Raw genomic sequence first — 24,109 nt, forward strand, 5'->3', positions numbered from 1 at the left:
GTTTTGTTTTTTTCGGTTTTATTAAATGGAAAACCGAACCGAAACCGAAAATTCGGTTTTTCGATAAAACAAAGAATTAACCGTCAATTTATGCTTCGGTTCAGTTTTTTCGGTTTGATTTTTTCGGTTAATTCGGTTTCGGTTCGGTCAATTCGGTTTCCTGCTCACCTCTAGCGGTAGGAAAATGAATGTGAATGTCTCATGGCTCACATAATGATAAAACAAGTGACCCTCTTATTTACCTATTTATCATCTAGAAAATTTGTAATAATAATAATAATAATAATAATAATAATAATAATAATAATAATAATAAAAAATGTCACGTTAAAAATGGTCACATTAATTTAGTAGATGGACAACAATTAACAACCACCATAACCATTTTGTTGGTACTCCCCTATAATCCTTTCCTCAAGACATTACTCAATTCTATATAAACCTCCTCCTACATCTTCAAAACTCCTAACAAATATAAAAACATCTTTTTAGAATTTGTGAAAGTAAATAGTGATGGAGGAAAATAATAGAGTCAGCATTGTTAGGAGCATAGGTAGAAGTTTGAGTAGAGCAGCTGGCAGTTTAAGAATGGACGATGTGTTCTCGATCAGCGTTGCCAGCAGCCATCACAGGCGGAGCAGCCGTCAGTCGATAGAAGATGAAGAGGCATTACGATGGGCTGCTTTGGAGAAACTGTCCACCTACAACCGGCTAAGAACCACCATCTTCGACCCTAATATTCTGGCGGATCAACAGGACATGCCAACAGATAACATGTTATTGGATGTACGAGATATGGACCCGAATGCTCGACAACAGTTTATTGACTCGGTGTTTAAGGTTGCGGAAGATGATAATGAAAGGTTCTTGAGAAAGTTTAGAGATCGTGTTGATAAGTAAGCATTTCTATCTATGTTTATACTACAAAATTATATATATGCATGTCAAACTTACTTTATATACACGAAAATATTTTAACTATTTATGTTTATGTATTGGAATAACAAAAATGCTTAAAACCTCTAGAAAACATAACATAGTCTTAGATAAAAAATACATATAATTCTCTACACGTTCAAGGTTGTCATCTAATAATCCTGAACCGTCTTATACGTTTGTGAGAAATCTTTTCATTTTTTGTATGGTCGATCTTTTCACATCTAGTGTTTTTGTGACTTGAAGCCACGGTTTGTCACAATCTCTTGTAAGCTTCATAGTCGTGTCACATGGTCAATTCTCAACAACCTGTGGTTTTAAACCAAGTAAACACTATATGTGAAAACTGGAAAGGTCTCAAAAACCATATATATACTAAGCATGAAAGGATTTATCACTAAACACCATTTATGAAAAAAAAAATTAAAATCCCCATAACCTTCATAGATATGCCTTGAGTAGTCTTTAAATCGTCATATATGACCAGAAAAAAAATGTTTTTCTTTCTAAATAAGCTGTTTTGGTGATGAAAAATAATGAAACACAAATTTATAGTGATAAAATGTAGTATAGGATGTTTACTCAACACACATGTAAACAAATTAAGTTATATAGTTTTGTAATTTATTATTGTATTGAGAAGTAGTTAATTAACTAACATTTTTTTCACTTGATCATGAAACACCCCGGCCTGTTTATTTCAGGGTTGGCATCTCTTTTCCAACCGTTGAAGTTCAATTCCAGAATTTGACCATCGACGCAGATTGCTATATCGGTGATAGAGCGCTCCCATCACTACCAAATGCAGCCCGAAATATTGCTGAATCTCTTCTGGATGTTATTGGGAAAAATTTGTCTAAGAAAACTAAACTTACCATCCTTAAAGATGTATCTGGAATCATTAAACCATCAAGGTATATACATAACAATAGTTGAGTACTATGTTTAAGTATCAATGCATGTGTAATATGTTACAGAATGACACTTTTGTTGGGTTCACCATCTTCCGGGAAGACAACTCTTTTGCTGGCTTTGTCTGGAAAGCTTGACTCTAGCTTAAAGGTTAGTATAAACCTTTAACATAAAATGTTCTATATTAGTTATCGGTCTGGTGCAAAATAGATGTTTGTTGAAGTGTAACATAAGCACTAAACAGGTTGAAGGAGAGATTACTTACAACGGTCATAAGCTCAACGAATTTGAACCTCGAAAAACATCAGCCTACATCAGCCAGAATGATGTTCATGTTGGAGAAATGACTGTCAAGGAAACTTTAGATTTCTCAGCACGGTGCCAAGGAGTCGGTTCTAGATTTGGTAATTTTTCTTTCTGGATGTAAAAAGGAAATGTTGTATACATGCATAATTTTACAATCTAAAAAATATAGAAATGTTGACGGAACTCGCAAGAAGAGAAAAAGAAGCAGGGATTTTTCCGAAGGTTGAAGTCGATCTTTTCATGAAGGCGACTGCCATAGAAGGAGCAAACAATTTGATAACTTACTACACTCTTAGAGTAAGATGAAGCTTTTCAAGCTAACTTTAATGAACTTAATTAATTTGGCATTGCTATACTTGAAAACTTCGCCTAAATAACAAAAATGTACATGTTTTTGCCAAACAAAAACAGATCTTGGGCTTAGACGTATGTCGTGACACCTTTGTTGGTGACACAATGAGACGAGGAATTTCCGGAGGGCAAAAGAAGCGAGTAACTACAGGTTATAGCTCTTCCGTACAATTTTAGAGAATTATATGTTTTCACTTTTCATGGCCGTTAAAAAAAAAAAATAGAACCGCTTACCTGCCTCTTTATTGTAATTGAAACTGTGTGTTGTGTCAAATTTATTATTTTTAAAAAAAGGATATTTACATATTTCCCATCCATAAGATATTTAATTGCATATATTCCCAACCCATAAAAATCAATTACATATTTTCACTTCCTAGAACATACATATTACATATATATCCTTTTTATTAAAATTAACTTGGCTTATTTTACCCTTTACTTAAAAAAACAATAAAATACATAGAAATAAGATGTGAATGTTTGTGACCACTTTTCTTCTTCCTCTTTTTTTGCCTTTAAACACATCGTTCTTCCTTATGATTCGTAGTTCATGAAACATCAAATTTATTATATGATAATAAATTACTAATTCCGGCGAGACAGTTAGTAATAGTTCATGAAACACCAAATTTATTATATGAAACATCAACTATTACTAATAATAATTCTCATGGCTAGTAACCTACAATTTCCAGCAAGACAAATTCCCGATCTCAAACTCTCTTTCACAAGCCAAACCACCACACATGACCACCACCACACAAGAAACACAGTTCACCGCCATATCGTTTAACCAGTTTGCTTGATCCCATCTCCAGCAACCACCACAACCACAGTCACATTTTTCAGATTTGAAGCGGAGCTCCACCCAACAACTAAATCGTTTTTTGGTTGGAGGCAAAGACATGCGTTTAACTCTGACAATCATTTTCCACGCAACCTTTCATCAACCATGCAAATCCAATGCGACGCATAGGCTTGTTGGTTCCTTAGTTACGAATAGTCTTAAACAAGTGCATAGTTCACACCTTTTAACTTGAATAAATGCTTATTCATATCTCCCTAATTACATAACATGGCACGATAACTCTAAAATCACGAACACTAGATTAACATGTACAAAAATCATCAGCATATTCCTTATAATGTTATATTTTACTTCATTAGCTTTGAGCTAACTATTAGAACCACTTAAACTCTTAGAATTCCTAGTATAAAGTTCTTGAAAAACTTTACATATTTTCTCATAACTTATAGAAAATTTATTTTGTAATGATAGAAAAATATCATTTCACGACGAGCATAATAGCAACATTCATGTCTATGTTTTTTATGACTTTTAACCATGCCTTCAAAAAAGTTAGGATATCTTAGTTTTATGTTTTAATGGCGCATTATATAAAAAGAACGTGCCTTAAAGATGTCTTAAATCATAATCATCTCCCTCATTCTTGTGTAAGTTCAGGATTCACACTTTTTAGCTTTTATGAGTGGCGTTAAACACATTTAAACTCTTTTCATGGATGAGATATCTGCTGGCCTATGGTGGCCATGATGTAAATTTTTGTTGTAGATTATCAAAGTTTCCTTTTACCCCATATAAAAACAGGAGAAATGCTTGTTGGGCCGGCGAAAACTCTTTTCATGGACGAGATATCTACTGGCCTAGACAGCTCAACTACGTTTCAGATAGTGAAATGTTTGCAACAAGTTGTGCACCTCACCGAGTCAACAATCCTGATGTCTTTACTACAACCTGCTCCGGAGACGTTTGATCTATTTGATGACATAATACTACTATCAGAGGGGCAGATTGTGTATCAAGGACCAAGAGCTAATGTACTTGAGTTCTTCGAGAGTTGTGGATTCATGTGTCCTGAGAGAAAAGGCATTGCTGACTTCTTGCAAGAGGTACCAGTTGCCATTAAAGTGACAAATTTCAGGCTTACAAGTTTGTTTATATTTTATATTTTCATTGCAGGTTACATCTAGAAAAGATCAAGAGCAATATTGGGCAGACAGAAGCAAACCATACAAATACATCCCAGTGAGTGAATTCGTTCAGCGGTTTAGGAGTTTCCATGTAGGCGACACACTAAAGAGTGAGTTGGCAACTCCTTATGATAAGAACCAAAGTCACAAAGCAGCTCTAGTCTTCAAGAAATACTTAGTGTCCAAAAGGGACCTACTCAAGGCCTCATTGGATAAGGAATGGCTACTTTTGAAGCGAAATGCTTTTGCATACATATTCAAAAGTGTACAATTCATAATACTAGCTTTTATGTCGATGACTTTATTTTTTAGGACTACAATGCACACAAGGAATGAGTATGATGGTTTTATCTATAATGGTGCACTTTTGTTAAGCTTTCTTATAAACATGTTTAATGGTCTAGCTGAAATATCACTCACCGTAGCAAGGGTTCCTGTAGTTTTCAAGCAAAGAGATCTTTTGTTCCACCCAACTTGGGTTTACACACTTCCGACATTCTTACTTCGTTTACCAATATGCTTGTTAGAGAGTATTTCTTGGATGGCCATACTATATTATGGTGTCGGCCTTGCTCCTGAAGCTAGCAGGTAGCCGTTAATTGCTATATATTGCTATGTAGATTTTCTTTTTCAAAAACTGTATTCTAACAAAAAATATGCATCCAACATATGGTGTACAGGTTCTTTAAGCACTTCTTGTTAGTTTTTTTAACCCAGAATGTAGGAGGGGGGTTGTTTAGGTTTATCGCTGGAGTATGTAGGACAATGAACATTGCAAACACGGGTGGAACCCTTGCGCTTCTGCTCATATTTCTCTTGGGGGGTTTCATCCTTCCTAAATCTCAAATTCCAAATTGGTGGGAGTGGGCTACTTGGGTATTTCCGTTGTCTTATGGTTTTAAAGCATTTGCGGTAAATGAGTTCTTGGCTCCTAGGTGGATGAAGAAAATGGTAAGTCATTAGTTCTTGATTGAATACTATAACACGAGGACAAATACTAATTATGTCTTGATGTTCACAGAGTTCCAATAATGTAACTAGATTGGGGATAGCAATACTAGAAAATATGGATGTTCCAACACAAAAAAGATGGTATTGGATTGGGGTTGCCTCTCTTCTAGGATTTGTATTTCTCCTCAACATTCTCTTCACGTTTGCTCTAATGTATTTAAATCGTATGTTTCTATATTCTTATTCAAAAGGCATTAACTACAAAAATTCCCTTAATATATTTTGTTCACATAACTAACCTTCTTGGTTCTCAAATTAACTAATCAGCTCCCGGAAAACCACAAGCGGTTATCTCCAAAGATGGAGACACCGGGATGGATGCTAAACAAGAAAGAAACCAACAACAAAGACTCAAAGCAATTGCATCTAAGAAAGACACAGTTCCCCGTTCCTTAGTAAATAAAGGTAATCCATCCATGTTATAAACAAGGGAGTTCCAAAAACATATAAATTAGTACACAAACTAATATACTATACTCAAGTGATTACTAGTAATGAATTTATGACTTGTGTAGACATGAATACGGAAATGCAGCCCGCAACAAGTCAATCTGAATCTTATGATTCTAATAGTGTTATACATAAGAAGGGAATGGTTTTACCATTTACTCCACTCGCAATGTCATTTGACAGCATGAGCTATTTTGTTGATATGCCGCAAGTATATTCCTTGAACATGTTCTCTTTTAAAGTTTTCTTCTAAAATCCAATGGTTGTACCATGACCCCTTTGATTCAACAGGAAATGAGAGAGCAAGGTGTGACAGAAGATAGATTGCAGTTACTTCGTGAGGTAACTGGTGTCTTTAGGCCTGGAGTCTTGACTGCACTTATGGGAGTCAGTGGAGCTGGTAAAACAACATTAATGGACGTTTTGGCAGGAAGAAAGGCCGGTGGTTATATTGAAGGAGATATTAGAATATCAGGATTTCCAAAGAAACAAGAAACTTTTGCAAGAATTTCTGGATACTGTGAGCAAACAGATATCCACTCTCCTCAAATCACTATTCATGAATCTTTGGTTTATTCAGCTTTCCTTCGGCTTCCAAAAGAAGTTGGAAATGAAGAGAAAATGGTGGGGAATGGTTATTCTTTTTTTTTTTTGTTAAACAAGATGTCGAACAAGCGCATAGTGCTTACTTTTTTCTTGTATATTACATTTCAGCTTTTTGTACATGAAGTGATAGAGCTAGTTGAACTAGAGCATGTCAAGGATGCAATAGTGGGGCTTCCAGGAGTAACTGGATTGTCAACAGAACAAAGAAAAAGACTTACAATTGCTGTAGAGCTTGTTGCTAATCCTTCAATCATTTTCATGGATGAACCGACTTCTGGGCTTGATGCAAGAGCCGCAGCCATTGTTATGAGAGCTGTAAGAAACACTGTTGACACCGGGAGAACTGTTGTTTGCACAATTCATCAACCTAGCATTGATATATTTGAATCTTTTGATGAGTTGTTGCTGATGAAAAGGGGAGGGCAAGTGATCTATGCAGGACCATTAGGCCGCAATTCTCAAAACATTATAGAATATTTTCAGGTATACAAGCTATATATTTAGACAATTTAACATGAAGTATTACTTAGTGGCAAGCCTAAAAATTTCAACAATTGTAAATAAGATATCGTCGAATATGTGAAGGCGTGTTACCTAAAAGTGTGGGTAAAATGATTATTTTACACTATATTTTAAGAACCGAGTTAATAACACTTTCCACTTCAGCTTTTGCAAAACACACTAATACTCGCGCATAGTGAAGCTTATTTATGTCACTAAATGACTTTTTCCATGTATTGATATTAGTTAGTCATTTGTCATATGATTAGGAAATTCCTGGGGTTCCAAAGATTCCTGTAAAATACAATCCGGCAACATGGATGTTGGAAGTGAGTTCAAGTGCTGCAGAGATCCGACTTGGTATCAATTTTGCTGAGCGCTATAAATCGTCATCCTTGTATATGTAAGTTCAGGAAATATGAATGATGATTGTAAGTTGACACAGAATAATGAAAATATTATGAAATCAATCTACATACACAGGAGGAACAAGGCCTTGGTGACGGAGTTAGGCACGCCACCTTCTGGAGCAACAGATCTTCATTTTGATACACGATATTCTCAATCTTCATGGGGACAATTCAGGTCTTGTATATGGAAGGCATGGTTAAGTTACTGGAGAAATCCTGATTATAACCTTGTTCGCAACTTCTTCACCTTAGCCGCCGCATTAATGGTTGGGACAATATTTTGGAAGATTGGCAAAAAAAGGTCACTCTTAAACACTGACAACACAAAAATATTGAACTTGCAAACCTAATCTTGTTATTAATAATTTCATATATCCAGAGAGAGCAGCAACAATGTGAACGCCATCATCGGAGCCATGTATAGTGCTGTTTTCTTTGTAGGTATGAACAATTGCCAGACTGTGCAACCGGTAGTTGCCACAGAAAGAACAGTCTTTTATCGAGAAAGAGCAGCTGGAATGTACTCATCATTCCCATATGCCATGGCGCAGGTCAATGTTGAACAAATATTCATATAATTATATGTAAACACTTTAGATATGGTTTTTAGTTTTTACATATAATGATTATTCAGGTCTTGGTAGAGATCCCGTACGTATTTTTTCAAACAACATATTACACTTTGATAGTGTACGCCATGGTGTCTTTCGAATGGAAAGCAAATAAATTCTTTTGGTTCTTCTACATCATTTTCTTTTCATTTCTGTACTTCACATATTACGGTATGATGACTGTTTCCATCACACCAAACGAGCAAGTGGCGGCCATATTTGCCGGTTCATTCTACGCAGCTTTCAATGTCTTCTCAGGGTTTTTCATCCCTAGACCAGTATGTCATTTTCCATACTTAGTCTTTACAATAATATAATTGCTTCATTTAGAAGCTAAAGTTGATGTAACTTTGGATTACAGAGAATTCCTAAGTGGTGGGTGTGGTACTACTGGATTTGTCCATTGGCCTGGACAGTCTATGGATTCATGATTTCACAGTATCATGATATTGAGAACAAGATTACGGTTCCTGGGATGTCGTATAAAGTGCCCATGAATTCGTATATCGAAGATCATTATGGTTATAGATCAGATTTCACGGGTCCTGTTGCTGCAGTTCTAGTTGGGTTTTGCTTATTATTTGTGTTTGTCTTTGCCTTGTGCTTAAGGATATTGAACTTCCAAATGCGATAAGCCTACACCACATGATCCAATCAAGTTTATGTCTCTTTTTGTCTCGACTTTTCTTTGGAAATCAGTTGTATTGGATCATCATATATTATGTAAAAATTATTTTCATGGTTTTATAAGGGATATTGTAGGTTCCTATACTTGAAAGCCAAATTGAAAAAAATGTCTAACCTATTATGCTAACAATTACCACAAAAATAGTGTGTATTAATCTAAAAAGTAGTGATTACATTGAAGCAGAAGATAAGCGGGCAAAGCTGCGTTGCTACCCTTTTTAAATTGTAAATCTCAATCTTTTAAAAACTATTTGCTTAATCTATTTAAAATAGATATTCAGACAACATATAATACGGTGCAATGGCCCAACTAGAAGAAAAGTTAAGTGATGACGCGCACTAACAACCTATACTAGATCAGCCCCCACCTCTGATCACAGTGACATGGTTTCTTTCATAATTTTCTTTTTTCAAAATTTAATAAGTTATATGAAAGAGAATTGTAATTACCTTGCATACTTTAGGTTACACCCTAAGATGCTAACCGGATCATGATTTGAGTTACTACATCATATTTCTCTATCATTGTTCATGGATTGTGGATACATACATGGTTTTTTTCAAAATTACCCTTGTCTTGTAATGGAAGTCCTCTTGAGCTATATATAGAATTGGTGTGTTGTTTGATCTCATTTGGGCCTACATAACCCAAATTAAGGAACAGCTAGGCATTAAGAAAGCTAGGGCTTGGGCTTAAATGCTTAATTGCCACACTTGTAAAGCCCAAAATTAGATTTCTTTTCGGTTACTAATTTTTTTAGGTATAAATTTAACTCAATTTTGTATTCTTTAATTATTTGTTCTAAACACACTTTAATATAAATAGTTCTAAAAATCATTACACTATTTGATCTACTCCTAAGGCTATTTGCTATGATGGGGGGCTTTGAAGCCCCTCCACAATGCCACGTGGACGTTGGGGGCATCGGAGCCCCAAGGTATAATGCCGCTCTATGGTGAGGAGGCTTCGAAGCCCAACCTTTTTTTTTTGTTTCCATAAAACAAAAAAACCAACTGTAATACCGTGAAAATACCCCATCTAAATTTGGGCTAAATATGTCAAATTCCGAAAGACAAAGGATAAAAATGAAAATTTTTGTTTTCATAATTCTTCGCGCGACGCAAAGCTGGAACTGAACTACTTCGCGCTACCTGAAGTAGCTGACACTGAAACCGAGGAAAAGGGTCTTTCGCGCGACACGAAGTATTCCTTTGCGCTATGCGAAACTTTGTTAAGTAATCTAATACACGTATCCAACTACGTATCAACATGTGGCACGATCTGGTAAGCTACGTGGCATGACATGTCAGACCACTGCTTCCGCAACGCTAACGACGCGTTTTGTCCTTCGCACGACGCGAAGGAGCCCAAAATCGACTATAAATATGGTAGCTACGGGTTTGAACCAAATCATCCTAAAACACCATCTTTTACACACACACAATCTAGGAATTCATGCCCAAAGTTTCCCGACGTTCCGACGGCTTGTTTTCGCAATGATTTTGCAAGAAACGAGGTTCCGAAATCCTAATAACGACCAACCGTCTTGATAAGCGAAGTTTCATTGGCGAGTTGCTGATATGTTCTTGTTCTTATTCTCGAGTAATCGTTTAAGGTAGGGATTATGCCTCAGTTACTTTGTTACATAGCTATTTAGAACCTAGTTAAGAGTATAGTCGTTAAACTGGAAATGATTTCCAAACAATGTTTTTACTAAAATAATGACGTTACTTTCACAAGAAGTAATGTTATCAAAACTATATATTTTGATGGGCATGTAGTAACTGTAAGGGGGATATCATTAGTAGATTCTTCTTGCCTAAGGTAAGTAATTCGTACAAATCCAATCAACTGCGGGACCCGTTTACTTACCTGGAGAAGTTTGCCAACGTAATATAACCTATTAAGCCAAAGCATGCTATCCCAAACGTCATACGTAAATACAAGTATATTTTCATAAAACGACTATAGCTCTATCAAGGTTAAATCAGACTTAAGGTCTGCTGATTAATCAAGAAACACCATCAAGGTATTTATGCAAACCTATTACAAATATAGGTTAACAACATACTAAAAGGAAAGGTTCTAAACGATACCAAACTGACAACAGCAGGTGAATACATTAAACCTTTTACCGACTGAACTGCTTTTACTCCTGTAATAAACAGGTTGTTTATTGCAAAGAGTCTGATAAATGTTTGCATGAGACTACTTGTCTCTAAAATCGTTATAATACAAAATAGATAATAAAAAGCAATTTAGACCGAATACACATGTGTCTGGATCCATACATAACTGACCATTTCGCATACAAAACCAAGTCAGTCATAACCAGTTCTCCAACAGGGTCACATAGCCTAGGGGAAGAATGTCTCCGAACAGGGGCTATGTAACTCAGGGAACCTTTGAATTTTGTGTGTAGGGCAGTGGTACAAATCCCGGGAATGACATGCATTCCTGCTGAGATTGTGAAACAGGAAACTATGTTTGTATTTAACGACTGTTATAAATTATTTTATCGAGTAAACGTTTCAGCAGCACATGGCTGACGTATTTTTCCAACCATTGCAGGTAATTAAGTGTTGATATCGATAGATAAGGATTAGGAGTCATGAAGATAGAAGATCGCTCAAGATGGCTCATTTTTGAATATAATCCTTGTAATAATAATACAACAATATTTTGTAACCGAATACTCGGGTGTTTAATTCCCTAGTAAATTTTCAATGTAAATTAATATTTTATAAAAAGTCTTCCGCCAAAATAAACCCACTACTCTGATAGAATTACAAAACAGGTACCAACCGGGTGTCACGCCCCTAGGCCCTGGGTCGGGGTGTGACACCAACACAATAATATATAATACAATAATGAAAAAAATACAATAAAAATAAAGAGCAAACTAAATTAAATATAAAAACATATAATTGAAAACTAAAAAAATTACAACTATTTTTAGTCGTCGCCGTTATGTTGGTTGTTACTCCAAAGATGTTCAACCAAATTCGATCGAAGGTTGAAATTCGTTTCCCATTTTCCTGTTCTTAATAAATTAGCAAGTTTTTCATATTCGTTTAGTGTACAGATCGGCTCTGGCTCATCGTTGTACTTGCGTAGCCAAATTGCTCTACCCGAATCCTCCAATATCATATTATGCAAGATAATGCAAGTGTAAATTATGTTCTTCTTAACTTATCCATTTGCTGAAAACGAGCCGGTTGTCTAATGATACACCAATGTTTCTTTAATACCCCGAATGCCCTTTCGATGTCTTTTCTGGCCGACTCATGTGTTTTCTTGAAATGCTGACATTTATTGTCAGTCGGGGACGTGAAACTAAGAACCAACGTGGCCCACTATGGAAAAATACCGTCGACTAGATAATATTCGTATTCGTTGTTGACATTGTTGGTGGAAAATGAGGTGTTGGGTGAAAATCCGTCTATGAGACTGTCAAAAATAGGGGACACATTTATTATAGCTACATCATTGTTTGTACTGGGCATCCTAGAAATGCATGCCATATCCAAAGATCAAATGATGCAACCGCCTCAAGCATAATTGTTGGGCCATCATGATCACTCCGATGATATTGACCTTGCCAAGAAACTAGGCAAACGTCCCAAGGCCAGTGCGTGCAATCGAGGCTAATACGCATCCCGGGAAAACCGTGTCTTTGTTGATGCACCTCGTATATTTTTTGTACGTCACTTTGAGTCGGCCTCCTCAAATATTTTTTATGATATAGTTGAGGAATGCCTAAATTTAACAAAGTTTATAAAATTCATACTCAAAATGTTAAGGTTTTGAAATAAAAAATTGCAATAATATTACTCACATTCGTAGAATGTGTGAAGCGCTTCACGAGCCACTGTCTCCAACATCTGTAAATACTCTTCCATGGCGTCGCTCGTAGTCCCGTACGCTAGTTAACGAATTGCCATCGTGAATTTTTGCATATGAGAAAATGCCGGTTTACCTCTCGCGCCCCCGTTGTTGGAAGAATGCATAACCGCGTTCTAAATCACCAACTTATTCATAAAATTAGTTGGCGACTTATCCGAAAACGGCGCCGAAATCGTTCCGAATCAAAAGTCGCGTCCGGCGAAAAATAATCTTTTATCAACCGGTCATGAGCACCTAAGTGATCCATTGAAGATGAGGCTGTCTTGTTCGTGGTTGTGAGCTTTCGCAATGCTGGACTAAGAGGTGGGTAGCCTCTCGAATAGCACTAAATGTCGCTTCATCCTCTGAATCCGAATATGAAATAACGTCGATCCATCGGGGTGGGCCCCCAACTTCTTCTCCGCGTCGGCTGTCTAGAAGGCGCCCCCTACTCCGAGCCCCCCGACGGTGTTCTCCCTCCTTCGACGCCCTTTTTCCCCCTCTTCCGCACCCAAAGCAATAAGTCTAACAAATATAGTGTAGCATCTCGGATTTTTCGAACCCGTATTCGTTTACATAAAACCGATTCGGGAACTAATTTAGATCTTCATTATTAAATAAAAATCAGATATTTAAGTTTCTAATGTTCAATTTATACCACTCATACTTTAGATAATGTTCATTCCTTATTTATTTCATAAAAAGTTCATTAATTAGCCAAATATCAAACCACAAGGACCAATATCATCAAAAATCAAGCCTTCCCCTCTTGGCACCTGGAGCGCCGCGCGACCAGGCCTTTTCTTGCCGTCGCACGCCGCGGTGGAGTTACTGTGCAGATTCCGTTAATCGATTTCCTTTCCTAGTTCGTTTTTGGTCCGAAATCGCTTATTTTAGGACATAATCGAGTGTTTTAAGCCCCAAGAAAACTAATATAACTTAGATACATGTCCATATTCATTACTTGTTGCACAATAACGAATTTTACTGCTTGTAACATTGATTTGATCATTAAAACTCGATTCGGTTTCCTAAACGAGTAAGTATACTAAATATGGTTTGTTTTAGTGTTTCTTATATAAACAACATCATATTCTTCTGCCACAAACTTCCCTAAACCCTAACTCACTAATCCCAGCCGTCACATGCCTTTGGTCCTCATCAAACTCTTCGGTTTTTGCATTATTGTTGAAGATACGAGCATACACGGTTGACTTTGCTTGCTTTAGGATCTTTGACTCTTCGTTTCTCTTGATCCTTCCACTTTCCGGGTAAGTTATAATGATAGAAATCGTTCATACATATTCCCTAGTCAATAACCTTCAATCAATTTTGGTGGTTGAAGGGTGTTGACTGGTCAATTCGTTTAAAACTCGTTAAAGGGCAAATCAGTCAACAAGTTTGACTTTACGTTTTCTCATACTTCTGGTTGGATTCATCATTCAGTCTAGAAGACTTTTATTCTCGTAATAAAATTTTAAGTCTACTGACCAAAACCCGACTTCCGAATCGCTGTTCGGATTCTGGTCAGTACCAGCTCGCTTAAATCTTAAGTATAACATAACTTAAGTTCTAAACGTCCGTTTGGATTGATTTCAGCAGCAATGAGTTCATTTTTATTTATATTATCATATCTAAAAGTTTAAAATTCTGATTTGTTTATATCATTTGACGTGTAGTGGATGACTCGTTTATTCGTTAACTCGCTTATTCGTATTTATATTCGCTTTTCATTAATCTAAGGTGAGTTTTATCATTCCCCTATTTTACTAAGTTTTCTAAAAGTTTTGGGGACATATGCTTACTTACTCGTATTTCATACTATACATCTCAAAGATAGCATACGTGTAATTGTGTGTGATTAATCAGATACATGTGTTACATGCTTACTTGTGTTAATATTCATTCATTCGTATATTCAGAGGGTCCAGCGTATTCCCATGTATTGGGTGCTCATGCTATTGACCAACGCCCGATCGCTTCGCAACGGTCTACTTACTTGTTATGGTTTGATTCATTTATCGCACTTACTACGTTATGCTTATTTATATTAACATGCAAAACTGGTGATAATCTCACTCAACTTTATGTTGACAAACTCTTTCATTTTCTACTCATATGCAGGTTGCTTTGTATTGAAGATTGAAGTTTGGACACTTAGACAAGACCTTAGGATTTAACAAAGGGAATCATTGTTTAATCTTGCTTAGATCATGTAAGACCCCGAATCCCGGGAATCCTACAGTTGGTAATCATATCCAAAAATTCTCAAAATTTTAAAGTTAAACAATTTCATCTTATTAAAATTCGGTTCAGAGTGATAAACAGCGGAAAATCACAAGTACTAAAACCAAGTTCCCAAAACCATAATTTAAATGTTTAAAGTAATAAATAAAAAGAAAACAGTTTGCATATTAATCTTCGACTAGTTATGCCTTCAACCGTCCAAGTAGTCTCCAGCACGTCCAAGCGGTAAGCATCCTCCTCTAAACCTGAAACTCACACTAACATACACACAAAGTCAGCTTGAGCTAAGTGAGTTCAATTTTTAAGTAAACAATATCAGTAATAACAAATATGGTAGACATACCAAAATTTTTTAAAGTAAAAAGAGTGCATCCATTAAGTCATCGTTACCGAAGACTAAACATTATCATACATACATATACAAAAGATATATATATCAACATCCTTCCAAGTACATCCCTGTATATATAACATCCACGTATAACATTCAGGGTCGAGCACACGTACAACCCAAACACGTAACATCCGATGATGATCATGCCACACGAGCCTCCCCCCTCACGGGCTTTTCAGGGCCCACCACAGGATTTAAGAACCTGAGTCGTATAGTTTGGCCCGGCCAAGATCACCATCTATAACATCCATATGTATAACATTCAGGGTCGAGCACACATACAACCCAAACACGTAACATCCGATGATGATCATGCCACACGAGCCTCCCCCCTCATGGGCTTTTCAGGGCCCGCCACAGGATTTAAGAACCTAAGTCGTATAGTTTGGCCCGGCCAAGATCACCATCCATCCGTATGCAAACATGCGGTTTAACATACCAAACACGTGATACGGGCCTCCTCACCCCGGGTCTTCCCCAAGTAATATATTTGACCCGACCACGGTTTATAGAACGGCGGGCCTCCTCACCCCGGGTCTTCCCCAAGTAATATATTTGACCCGCCGGGTCATAAACATGCAACACGGGCCTCCTCACCCCGGGTCCTCCCCGAGTAATATATTTGACCCGGTCACAGTTTACCATCACATACACATTCACATACACACATACAAACATCTAATTCAAACATCCAACCAACAATATCACCACATACAATCCATAAATAATGGATAATCTAGGCATTCAATACTAAGCCTAATAGCAACCTCGAGGCTTAGAGCCCAAGTAATATGCATAACCTTAAGGGATATATGACCCTATAACAAGTATAAAATATCCTAATGCATAAAATATAATTTACACATGTCTTCTTAAAGGCACAACCACAAATAAGATCATACAATACCAACCCAATAGTTTAAAGGAATAAAATCGGTTAAAATCATAATAAGGTGTGTATGCTAGCCCAAAACATAAAAAGGTTAAAAAGGGGCATCATGAACTCACCTGAAATGACTCACACAAACACCAAAGAGTTTGAGAACTTCAAAGCCAATCCACAGTTTACAAGCCTGTCGGATTGCACACAAATATTACTAACTAAATGTACCGACTCGTTTATCCTATGAGACGTTCTAACATGATTTGATTGACCTAAAGCCTTGACATTACCAAATTCAATTACATCAGCCCCCGAGGCCATGTATTTACCAAAACCACCCTTAGTTAATCCCGGGGGCAAAGGGTTCCCAATTTACCCCCGAAAGTTGATGCTTTATCGAATACGCGCGTTAACGGGTTGTTTATGCACTTAGATACCGACTCAGCCCCGTGTGGACCAAATTTAGTAAAATCACAGTCAACAAGTCCACACGACGCTACACGAGTTGGATGGGTCGGTAATTCGCAAGCACGATGCACAAATTACCAATAAACGCAAATTTGCGCCGTACCGACCCGTTTGAGTAACCGACAACCAATTCAGCCCCAATAACATAAAAATATAGTTTTTCACAGCTAACAAATCATACCGAGGCTACAACATCCGAATTGGTTGTTAATTCACTCAAACAACGCGCTAGACCCAACAATTGACAAACTAGACAACCGAAACCTAGTTTTCACTTCATCAACAGTTGACCAATCTAACGAATGCCAAAACTCATGATACTAAAGTATATTACACTAGACATACCTAAGAAGATGACGGAGCACGAACTTCAATTATAACAGCCCTGAAAGATGCGAGAAAGGGCAGCCACCGGTTAAGCCTAAAACAAACTTACCGATCAATAACGAATATAACATGCAAATTTTAGCATGCAAAGATGTATTTTATTACATAGGAAAACCATGGAATTAAATTATTAAATTTTTACCAGAGTTGCATAAATATCTTAAGTTTATAAAAATATTTTTATTATATTTTTCTAGTGGACACAAACATCAAAAAAATTCCTCAAACACAGAAAGGTATGTGCAGCTATTTCAGTGCGCAACAAAATGGTTTTATTTTTATAAAATTCATTACCTAGCCAAATTAAACGATTCCAATTGGGTTTGGTTCCTAACTCAAAATATTAACTTTCAAAAGTGGAACCAACCAATTTTGACTTGTCGAAAAAGAGTTATGATATCGGGAAGACAGACCAGAATCCGTCATCCCGTATCAGCTTTGACACTCGATCTTATAAAATTATAAAAAGTATTCAAATCTCGTCCAAAAATTATGTATTATACCTTTCTTGAAACTAGACTCAAATTAGAACATCATGGAAACAATAATCGATCAAAAACAATGGATTATCATCACGTTACAGGCCCTACAATAAACGTGTACGAATCTGTCAGCAAACTGTTATCATCAAAGCTCAACCATAACGACCAATAAGCGCGTTAATATGATCAATTAAGGTGAAAAAGAGTTTTAGACATACAATACCGACCTGGAATTGAAGTTTTTACGGATCAAAGCTGGCTGGACAGAAGATTTTCGAGCAGGGGGGTCTTGAGTCCTATCGGCTGGAAGAGAGTTTTAGGGTTAGGTTTTTTTTGTTTTATGATATAATAAAAATAGTTACATCCAAGTCCCTCAAAATTGAAGTATGTAGCAACTTGGGTGGAAATTTAAGTGAGAACGTTTACGAGGTTTGCAAGGAGCTCCTAGGAGAATGCCGGGTCAAGCCCGAAAGGTGTACATAACGCTACAAGATTAAACCTTTTGTCGGAAATTAACGGGCGTTACAGATCATATTTATTTATTTGGAATAATTTGATATAATTGGAAATTGTGTGCATTCTTTGAATAAAATAATTAATTAGATATTGTTATTTATATTCATGATAGAGTTTTCAAGATGTGAGCAATCGGATCATGCCCCGGCATTTACGCCTTAGGTTGGGGTGTGACATATAGAATGAAAAGTGATGGGTAAGTTACCTCTAGAAGCCCTAAGTTGACTTTAAAGTTTATATAAGTAAGCCCATAGTATTCCATTAATTACCTATTCAAGACAATATTATTAGGGTTTAGTATTATAGGGTCAAGTTATTCTACAAATTGAGACAAAAATGAGAAGCATGGGACGGATTTGTAGCAAAAAAAAAGAATTAATATAAAAATCATAACTCAAAATTTAATAAAAAAACAAAAAAAGTATAAAGACAAAAATGTTTCCACTGTCTTTCTCGTTCTCAAAAAAAAATGTTGAGTGAAAAACATCATTGTGTCTTTTTGTTTATCATTGTGTTTTGGGTTTATTTTCATCATTGATTGTGTCTGTTTTTTCTTGACACTGTGTCTTTTTTTTTATATTGTGTTATATTAACTCAACATTGTGTTATATTTTGTTCGGCATTGTGTTATATTTTCCAATCTATTGTGTCTTGTTTTAGCTATAATTGTGTCTTTTCTTCATTGTCGTCACTGTGTCTTTAATCTCGCCATTGTGTCTTTTCGTCAAGTTTTTTTTTTGAACGAGAATGATGGGCGAAACATTTTAGTTTTTTTAATTTTTTTTTCTTTTTTTATTTATATTTTGAGTTATGCTTTTTTATTAATTTTTTTTGAATTTATTTTTAAGGGGTTTTTGTGAACCACAAATCCTTCTCACGCTTCTCATTTTTGTCTCCCTTTGTATTTTAACCTTACTCTTTTATAATAGCCATTTAAAAAAATTCAAATCCAATAAAATTTGATAATTATTAAAATTTGAACAAAAATGTGATATAACCACGCTTGATGGTATTCTTAACAACATTCATAAATTTTTGATGAAAATTCTGTAAGAGATATACATATTATTAATCAATTAGGTGTAGGAGTACGATAAAATACAGTCATGTATGGAGATAAAAATAAAAAATATGAGAAGAGTTTATAGCCACATAAAAAATCACTCAAAAAATAATAAAAAAATTACAACTTAAAATTTAATAAAAAATAAAAAAAGTAAAAACACAAAAATATTTTCAACATCTTCCTCATCAAGGAAAAAAAGACATAATGTTGTAAGAAAAAGATCATTGTATTTTGTGTTTATTTTTATCGTTAATTGTGTCTTTTTTTTTCTTAAAATTGTGTCTTTTTTTCTTGATATTGTGCTGTATTACTCAACATTGTGTTATATTTCGTTCGGGATTGTGTTATATTATAGGATCTATTATGTATTTTTTAGTTATAATTGCGTATTTTGTTTATTTTCTTCGGTTTTTTTGGGAACGAGAATGACGGAGGAAATATTTGAGTTTTTCAAAAAAAAATTTCGTTTTTTACTTATAGAAAATTACTGTGTTGGGTTTCTGTTGTTTGAGGACGGGGTCATGCCGAGTCCTTGGAAAAAAAAAATTAAACTGGTTGAATCCATGTGGTTATAAAAGTAACCCAAATGAGTCCATCCGTCATCTTCCATCCACTAAAACGATGAAATTACCAGTACGCCCTTTTATAAGATTCGTATGAGTTCTTGTGGTTTGTGTTCGTGCTCAGTTTTAGTACATTTGTATAAATTTCACTCCAAATTATTAAAAACTAATCAAACCAAACTTTATTAAAAAAAACTAATAGAACCGAACTTTTTTAAAATTACTAATCGAGCCAAACTTAAAAAAAAAACTAACCGAATAGAACTTTATTAACAAAACTAATCGAACCGAACTTTATTTAAATAACTAAGCGAGCCAAAATTTTTTAAAAGCTAATCGAACCGAACTTATTAAAAACTAATCGAACCGAACTTTTTTGAAAAAACTAATCGAACTGAAGTTTATTAAAAACTAATCGAATCGAACTTTATTAAAAAACTAATTGAACCAAACTTTTTCGAACCAGTTGTTTTTGTTTTTCTTGAGAAAATTACCATTTGTGTCTTTATGGTTTGAGGGCGAAATCACATTGAGTCCCTGTTGTGAAAAGACAACTTTGCCCCTCACTGCAACGGTGCTAATAACGTAAAGATGAGGAGAGACTTATTTGGCTCACTTTTGGAACCACAGAGATTGATCAACCAGCTCAATTTTTTTTTGAAACTCACTATGACTCCGCTCTCAAACCATAGGGACGTAAACAATAGTTTTCTCTTATTTATATTTTGAATTATGATTTTATTATTATTATTATTATTATTATTATTATTTTAAATATTTTGTTGAGGGTTTTTATGTGACTAAAAATCCTTATCACACTTCTAATTTTTTATATTTCTTTGTATTTTAAGTCTTTCTCTATATTTGTATGGTATGATATTAGAAGCCGCTTTCACTTAAGAAAACACCATTATATACACATTTTAATACAGTAATACTACTGGACAAATTGATCAAGAAAGTTTCAAGAAAAAAAAAAACCCTCAACAAAGCAAGAATTTTAAATAATACGTGCTAGGTTTGCTAATTTTCAGCTTTTTTATACTAATTTATAGCAACAAACTTCAATTCAAAAGATGTTGGTGGGTGGGTATCGTTGAAAATGGTCATTTCCGAAATTAGTTGAATTTATTAGTTTTTTTTCTCAACTTTATGAGTTACTACCAAGTACCAAAAGAAAGAAACGAAAAAATTAAAAGTTGAAAACTGATTACGTTAATTTTTTATTTACACTTTAATAATATAGTTTTTAAAAGATTGGGTTTTGCGATTCAAAAAGGGGTAGCGGCGCAGCTTGTTGCCTGCTTGCCTTCTGTTTCGATGTAATCCAATATCTAGATTGCTGATAAAAATTCAAGATTTGTATAATATACCATAAAAATTACTTTAGAGTTAATACCTTTTAGCTTTTTTTTTAATTTGACACCACCCTCAATACTCACAGGCGAGCCTTTTTGAAACGGAAATCAACCGTCTATATTGATTTTGACGCTCTAAACCTGCATTATCAAAAAAACATTATCAAGAAGGAAACCCATCACTGTGGAAAACTCCATTGAGTTATATATGTTTCAAACTAGAGACAAAGTTAAGATTTCTAAGTATTGGCCATCACCATTCATGCCATTAGATCGTCAATGGCACCTTTTAGCCTTTTAACAAGCATATTCCAATTCCAATTCCAAATCAAAGTTACATATAATATTAATAAACATTAAGCTATTGAATTGTCAATGTGCTAATTATGATTTGCTTTCTATTTGTTGGTATAAAATATAAAGAAAATCAAATTATAACGGGTCCAGTTAGATGCTATTACATATAAGAAATAAGAATTTGTGAAAAATGACAAAATTGAAAAGCTGGCTTATCAACAAACTGACAATAAAAACGTTGAAACTAAACATATCGATCAGATTAATTAATTTAATTACTATTGAATTTATGGATGTAATAAGTTGGACAAACTGTCAAGTTGTAGCTGTTTTAACACATTAAGTGACGACACAAAGAAAACGAATATAAATCCTATATAAATAATAAAGAAATAATTGCCATCGAAAAAGCTGTCACGACACATGTGAAATAATTTGATACACCAGATATAATATTTGCATGGATATGTACGTGCTTCATAATACTAATTATATTTTTTATACGTATGCAATATTCTTAATAGTAAAACCCAACGTATTTTCTCTTTTGGACAAATTATTAGTTTTTTTTTCAAGAAAAACACAAAAAAAATAAGCATTTTACTGTTAATCCTGGTTACAGTGAAGGATATATAAGTGTTGATCTGGTCTTTTATTTTCGTTTTCATGTATATTATGTTAATATTTACGTGTGTATTATTGTAGTTTAGTTATTTGCATATTGCGTGCCAACGTTTGTAATGTTTTCTTGTTACACATTTCACTTTGCATTTACCGTGTTTACATGGTGCGGGTGTACACTTGTCCATGTATCCATCAAGGCCAAGTGATTGATTTCACTCCCTACCAATCAAGGATCTTTGTTCTGAGAAATGGGGACGTAGATAGTGATGTGGTCATCATGTGTAGGTAGGCTGTCTAGCTAGGTGGGAGCAGCCTAATATTTATTGTGCGATAATAAGTTAATTCCTGGCTAAATTAAATGAGAAATTTTATGAGGTTATAGTTCAATTGAGTATGTTATACAAAACAAATTGTTAGGACATCAAGAAGGTTTAGGCACATAAGATAGAAGTAGCAGCAGTGAGAATGTTGAGATGGGTATGTGCACACAGAAGGTTGGAGCAAAAAAGCAAAGGGGGTTTTTGGACAAAAATTAAGGGGTGGTTACTATATCGAATAAGTAGATTTATAAAAGTAGGAACGGAAAATGATATTTATTTTACTAATTACAGGCCAGATTGATCTATATAATTTATTTACTAAAAGGTAATTGATCATTATCATTCTAATATATAGTTCTACTAAAAATATTTTTAAGTGAAGTCCCAATAGAATATTTGCGACACCAAATTCTCTCTTTCACTACATATAAAATCTATAATATATATAAAAGAAAACCTTAAAATCTTATGTGTCACGATGTGGTCGCTCCCTCCTTTTATGGAAGCCACCAGATTTTTTAATTTTTAAATTGAGGCCTCTCATTTATTTAACCCAAATTCATGTGTATGGGTCTTACCAAAACCAGATAGCTCTTAAACGGGTTATAACATCTCATTAAATTAAAAATTAATCTTACCAATTATTTAATATGAAAATCTTATAAAATAGGGATATACTAAAATATAATATCCAATTTAAAAAGAAAAAGATATTATTTATAATTAATAAACAATTTTATAGTAAAAAATATAAGCGGGTCATGGGTCACCAAATCCAGATAGCTTTTAAACGGGTTATAACATATCATTTATTTATGAAACCCTTTTATCATCAAACCCTAAATATATTATTAACTTTCTTACAATAAAGAAAATTAAAATCCAAAAAATAAATATTAAAAAACGAAAAATGTAAAACAATCATTCTCTCAAGCCATCAGATTGCTTTATTTGTAAATGAAGGCTTCTCACGCATTTGATCCGAATTCACGGGTAAAGGTCTCACCAAACCCAGATAGCTCTTAAACGGGTTATAGCATATCATTATATTAAAAAATAATCTCATCAAATATTTGATATGAAAATCCTATAAAGTAGGAATATACTACAAATTAATATCCTATTTTATTTTAAAAAAAGATATAATTTATAATTAAGAAACAATTCTTTAATAAAGAAAATAAACGGGTAATAGGTATCGCCAAACCCAGATAGCTTTTAAACCGGATTATAACATATCATGTATTTGTGAAACCATTTTATCATTAAACCTCAAGTATATTAATTATTAATTTTCTTACAATAAATAAAATTAAAATCCAAATATACATATATAAATAATAAAAAACGAATAACGTAAGACAACCCCTGTAATACTACAATCTAGTAATAATAATAAATTAAAAAACAAACAAACAAACAAAATGTCAAAGTAATCTCACTTTAGCAAATTTGACACAAACTAAACGAAGGGGTCCAGTCGGTTGTATTTCTGGCTCTTTAATTCAAAGAGCATTACATAATAGTTTAATTCATGAAATAATTGAATAAACAATATGAGGGGGTATTAAAAAAGTATGTTGGGACAAAACGTGGTACTAAATTATATTACATGAGGCATTATTAGATGTTAAGGGATGTTACTTTTTCAGTATTTTAAATGATGAAATTTCACTGGTGTGCTTTATCATAGTGGATTGAATACTATCTTTAAAGTACCAACATATCATTTGCTAGTCGGTTTTCATAGTGTGTACTATAGACATCATATGGTACGATATATGCACATCTTGTGAACACATAAGAAAGCCATGCATCCATTTCATGTAAGGCCCCAAATCC

At 34.6% G+C, this 24,109-nt stretch overlaps 1 protein-coding gene across 1 annotated transcript; it reads left to right on the plus strand.

The window, feature by feature from the left end:
• Positions 1-454: 454 nt before the first annotated feature.
• LOC143625666 (ABC transporter G family member 35-like) lies at positions 455-8,731 on the plus strand. Its single transcript, XM_077095950.1, has 19 exons — positions 455-896; positions 1,641-1,850; positions 1,914-1,998; positions 2,093-2,252; positions 2,324-2,451; positions 2,566-2,656; positions 4,118-4,419; positions 4,490-5,088; positions 5,181-5,451; positions 5,522-5,675; positions 5,779-5,932; positions 6,037-6,172; positions 6,253-6,585; positions 6,676-7,050; positions 7,338-7,471; positions 7,552-7,779; positions 7,858-8,029; positions 8,113-8,367; positions 8,451-8,731. Exons 1-19 carry the CDS (start codon positions 514-516, stop codon positions 8,721-8,723), a joined length of 4,443 nt encoding a protein of 1,480 aa, XP_076952065.1. The 5' UTR covers positions 455-513; the 3' UTR covers positions 8,724-8,731.
• Positions 8,732-24,109: the final 15,378 nt, after the last annotated feature.

This window comes from Bidens hawaiensis, unplaced genomic scaffold (assembly GCF_021521415.1).
Source record: "Bidens hawaiensis isolate Kalapana, Puna unplaced genomic scaffold, B.hawaiensis_p1.1 tig00004192_1, whole genome shotgun sequence".
Classification (NCBI taxonomy): Eukaryota; Viridiplantae; Streptophyta; class Magnoliopsida; order Asterales; family Asteraceae; genus Bidens; species Bidens hawaiensis.

Coding starts and splice junctions, on each gene's coding strand:
- LOC143625666 (XM_077095950.1), top strand. CDS start 514: ATGGAGGAAAATAATAGAGTCAGCATTGTTAGGAGCATAGGTAGAAGT. Junction 8,030..8,112: donor TCCCATATGCCATGGCGCAG/GTCAATGTTGAA, acceptor ATGATTATTCAG/GTCTTGGTAGAGATCCCGTA. Junction 8,368..8,450: donor GGTTTTTCATCCCTAGACCA/GTATGTCATTTT, acceptor TTTGGATTACAG/AGAATTCCTAAGTGGTGGGT.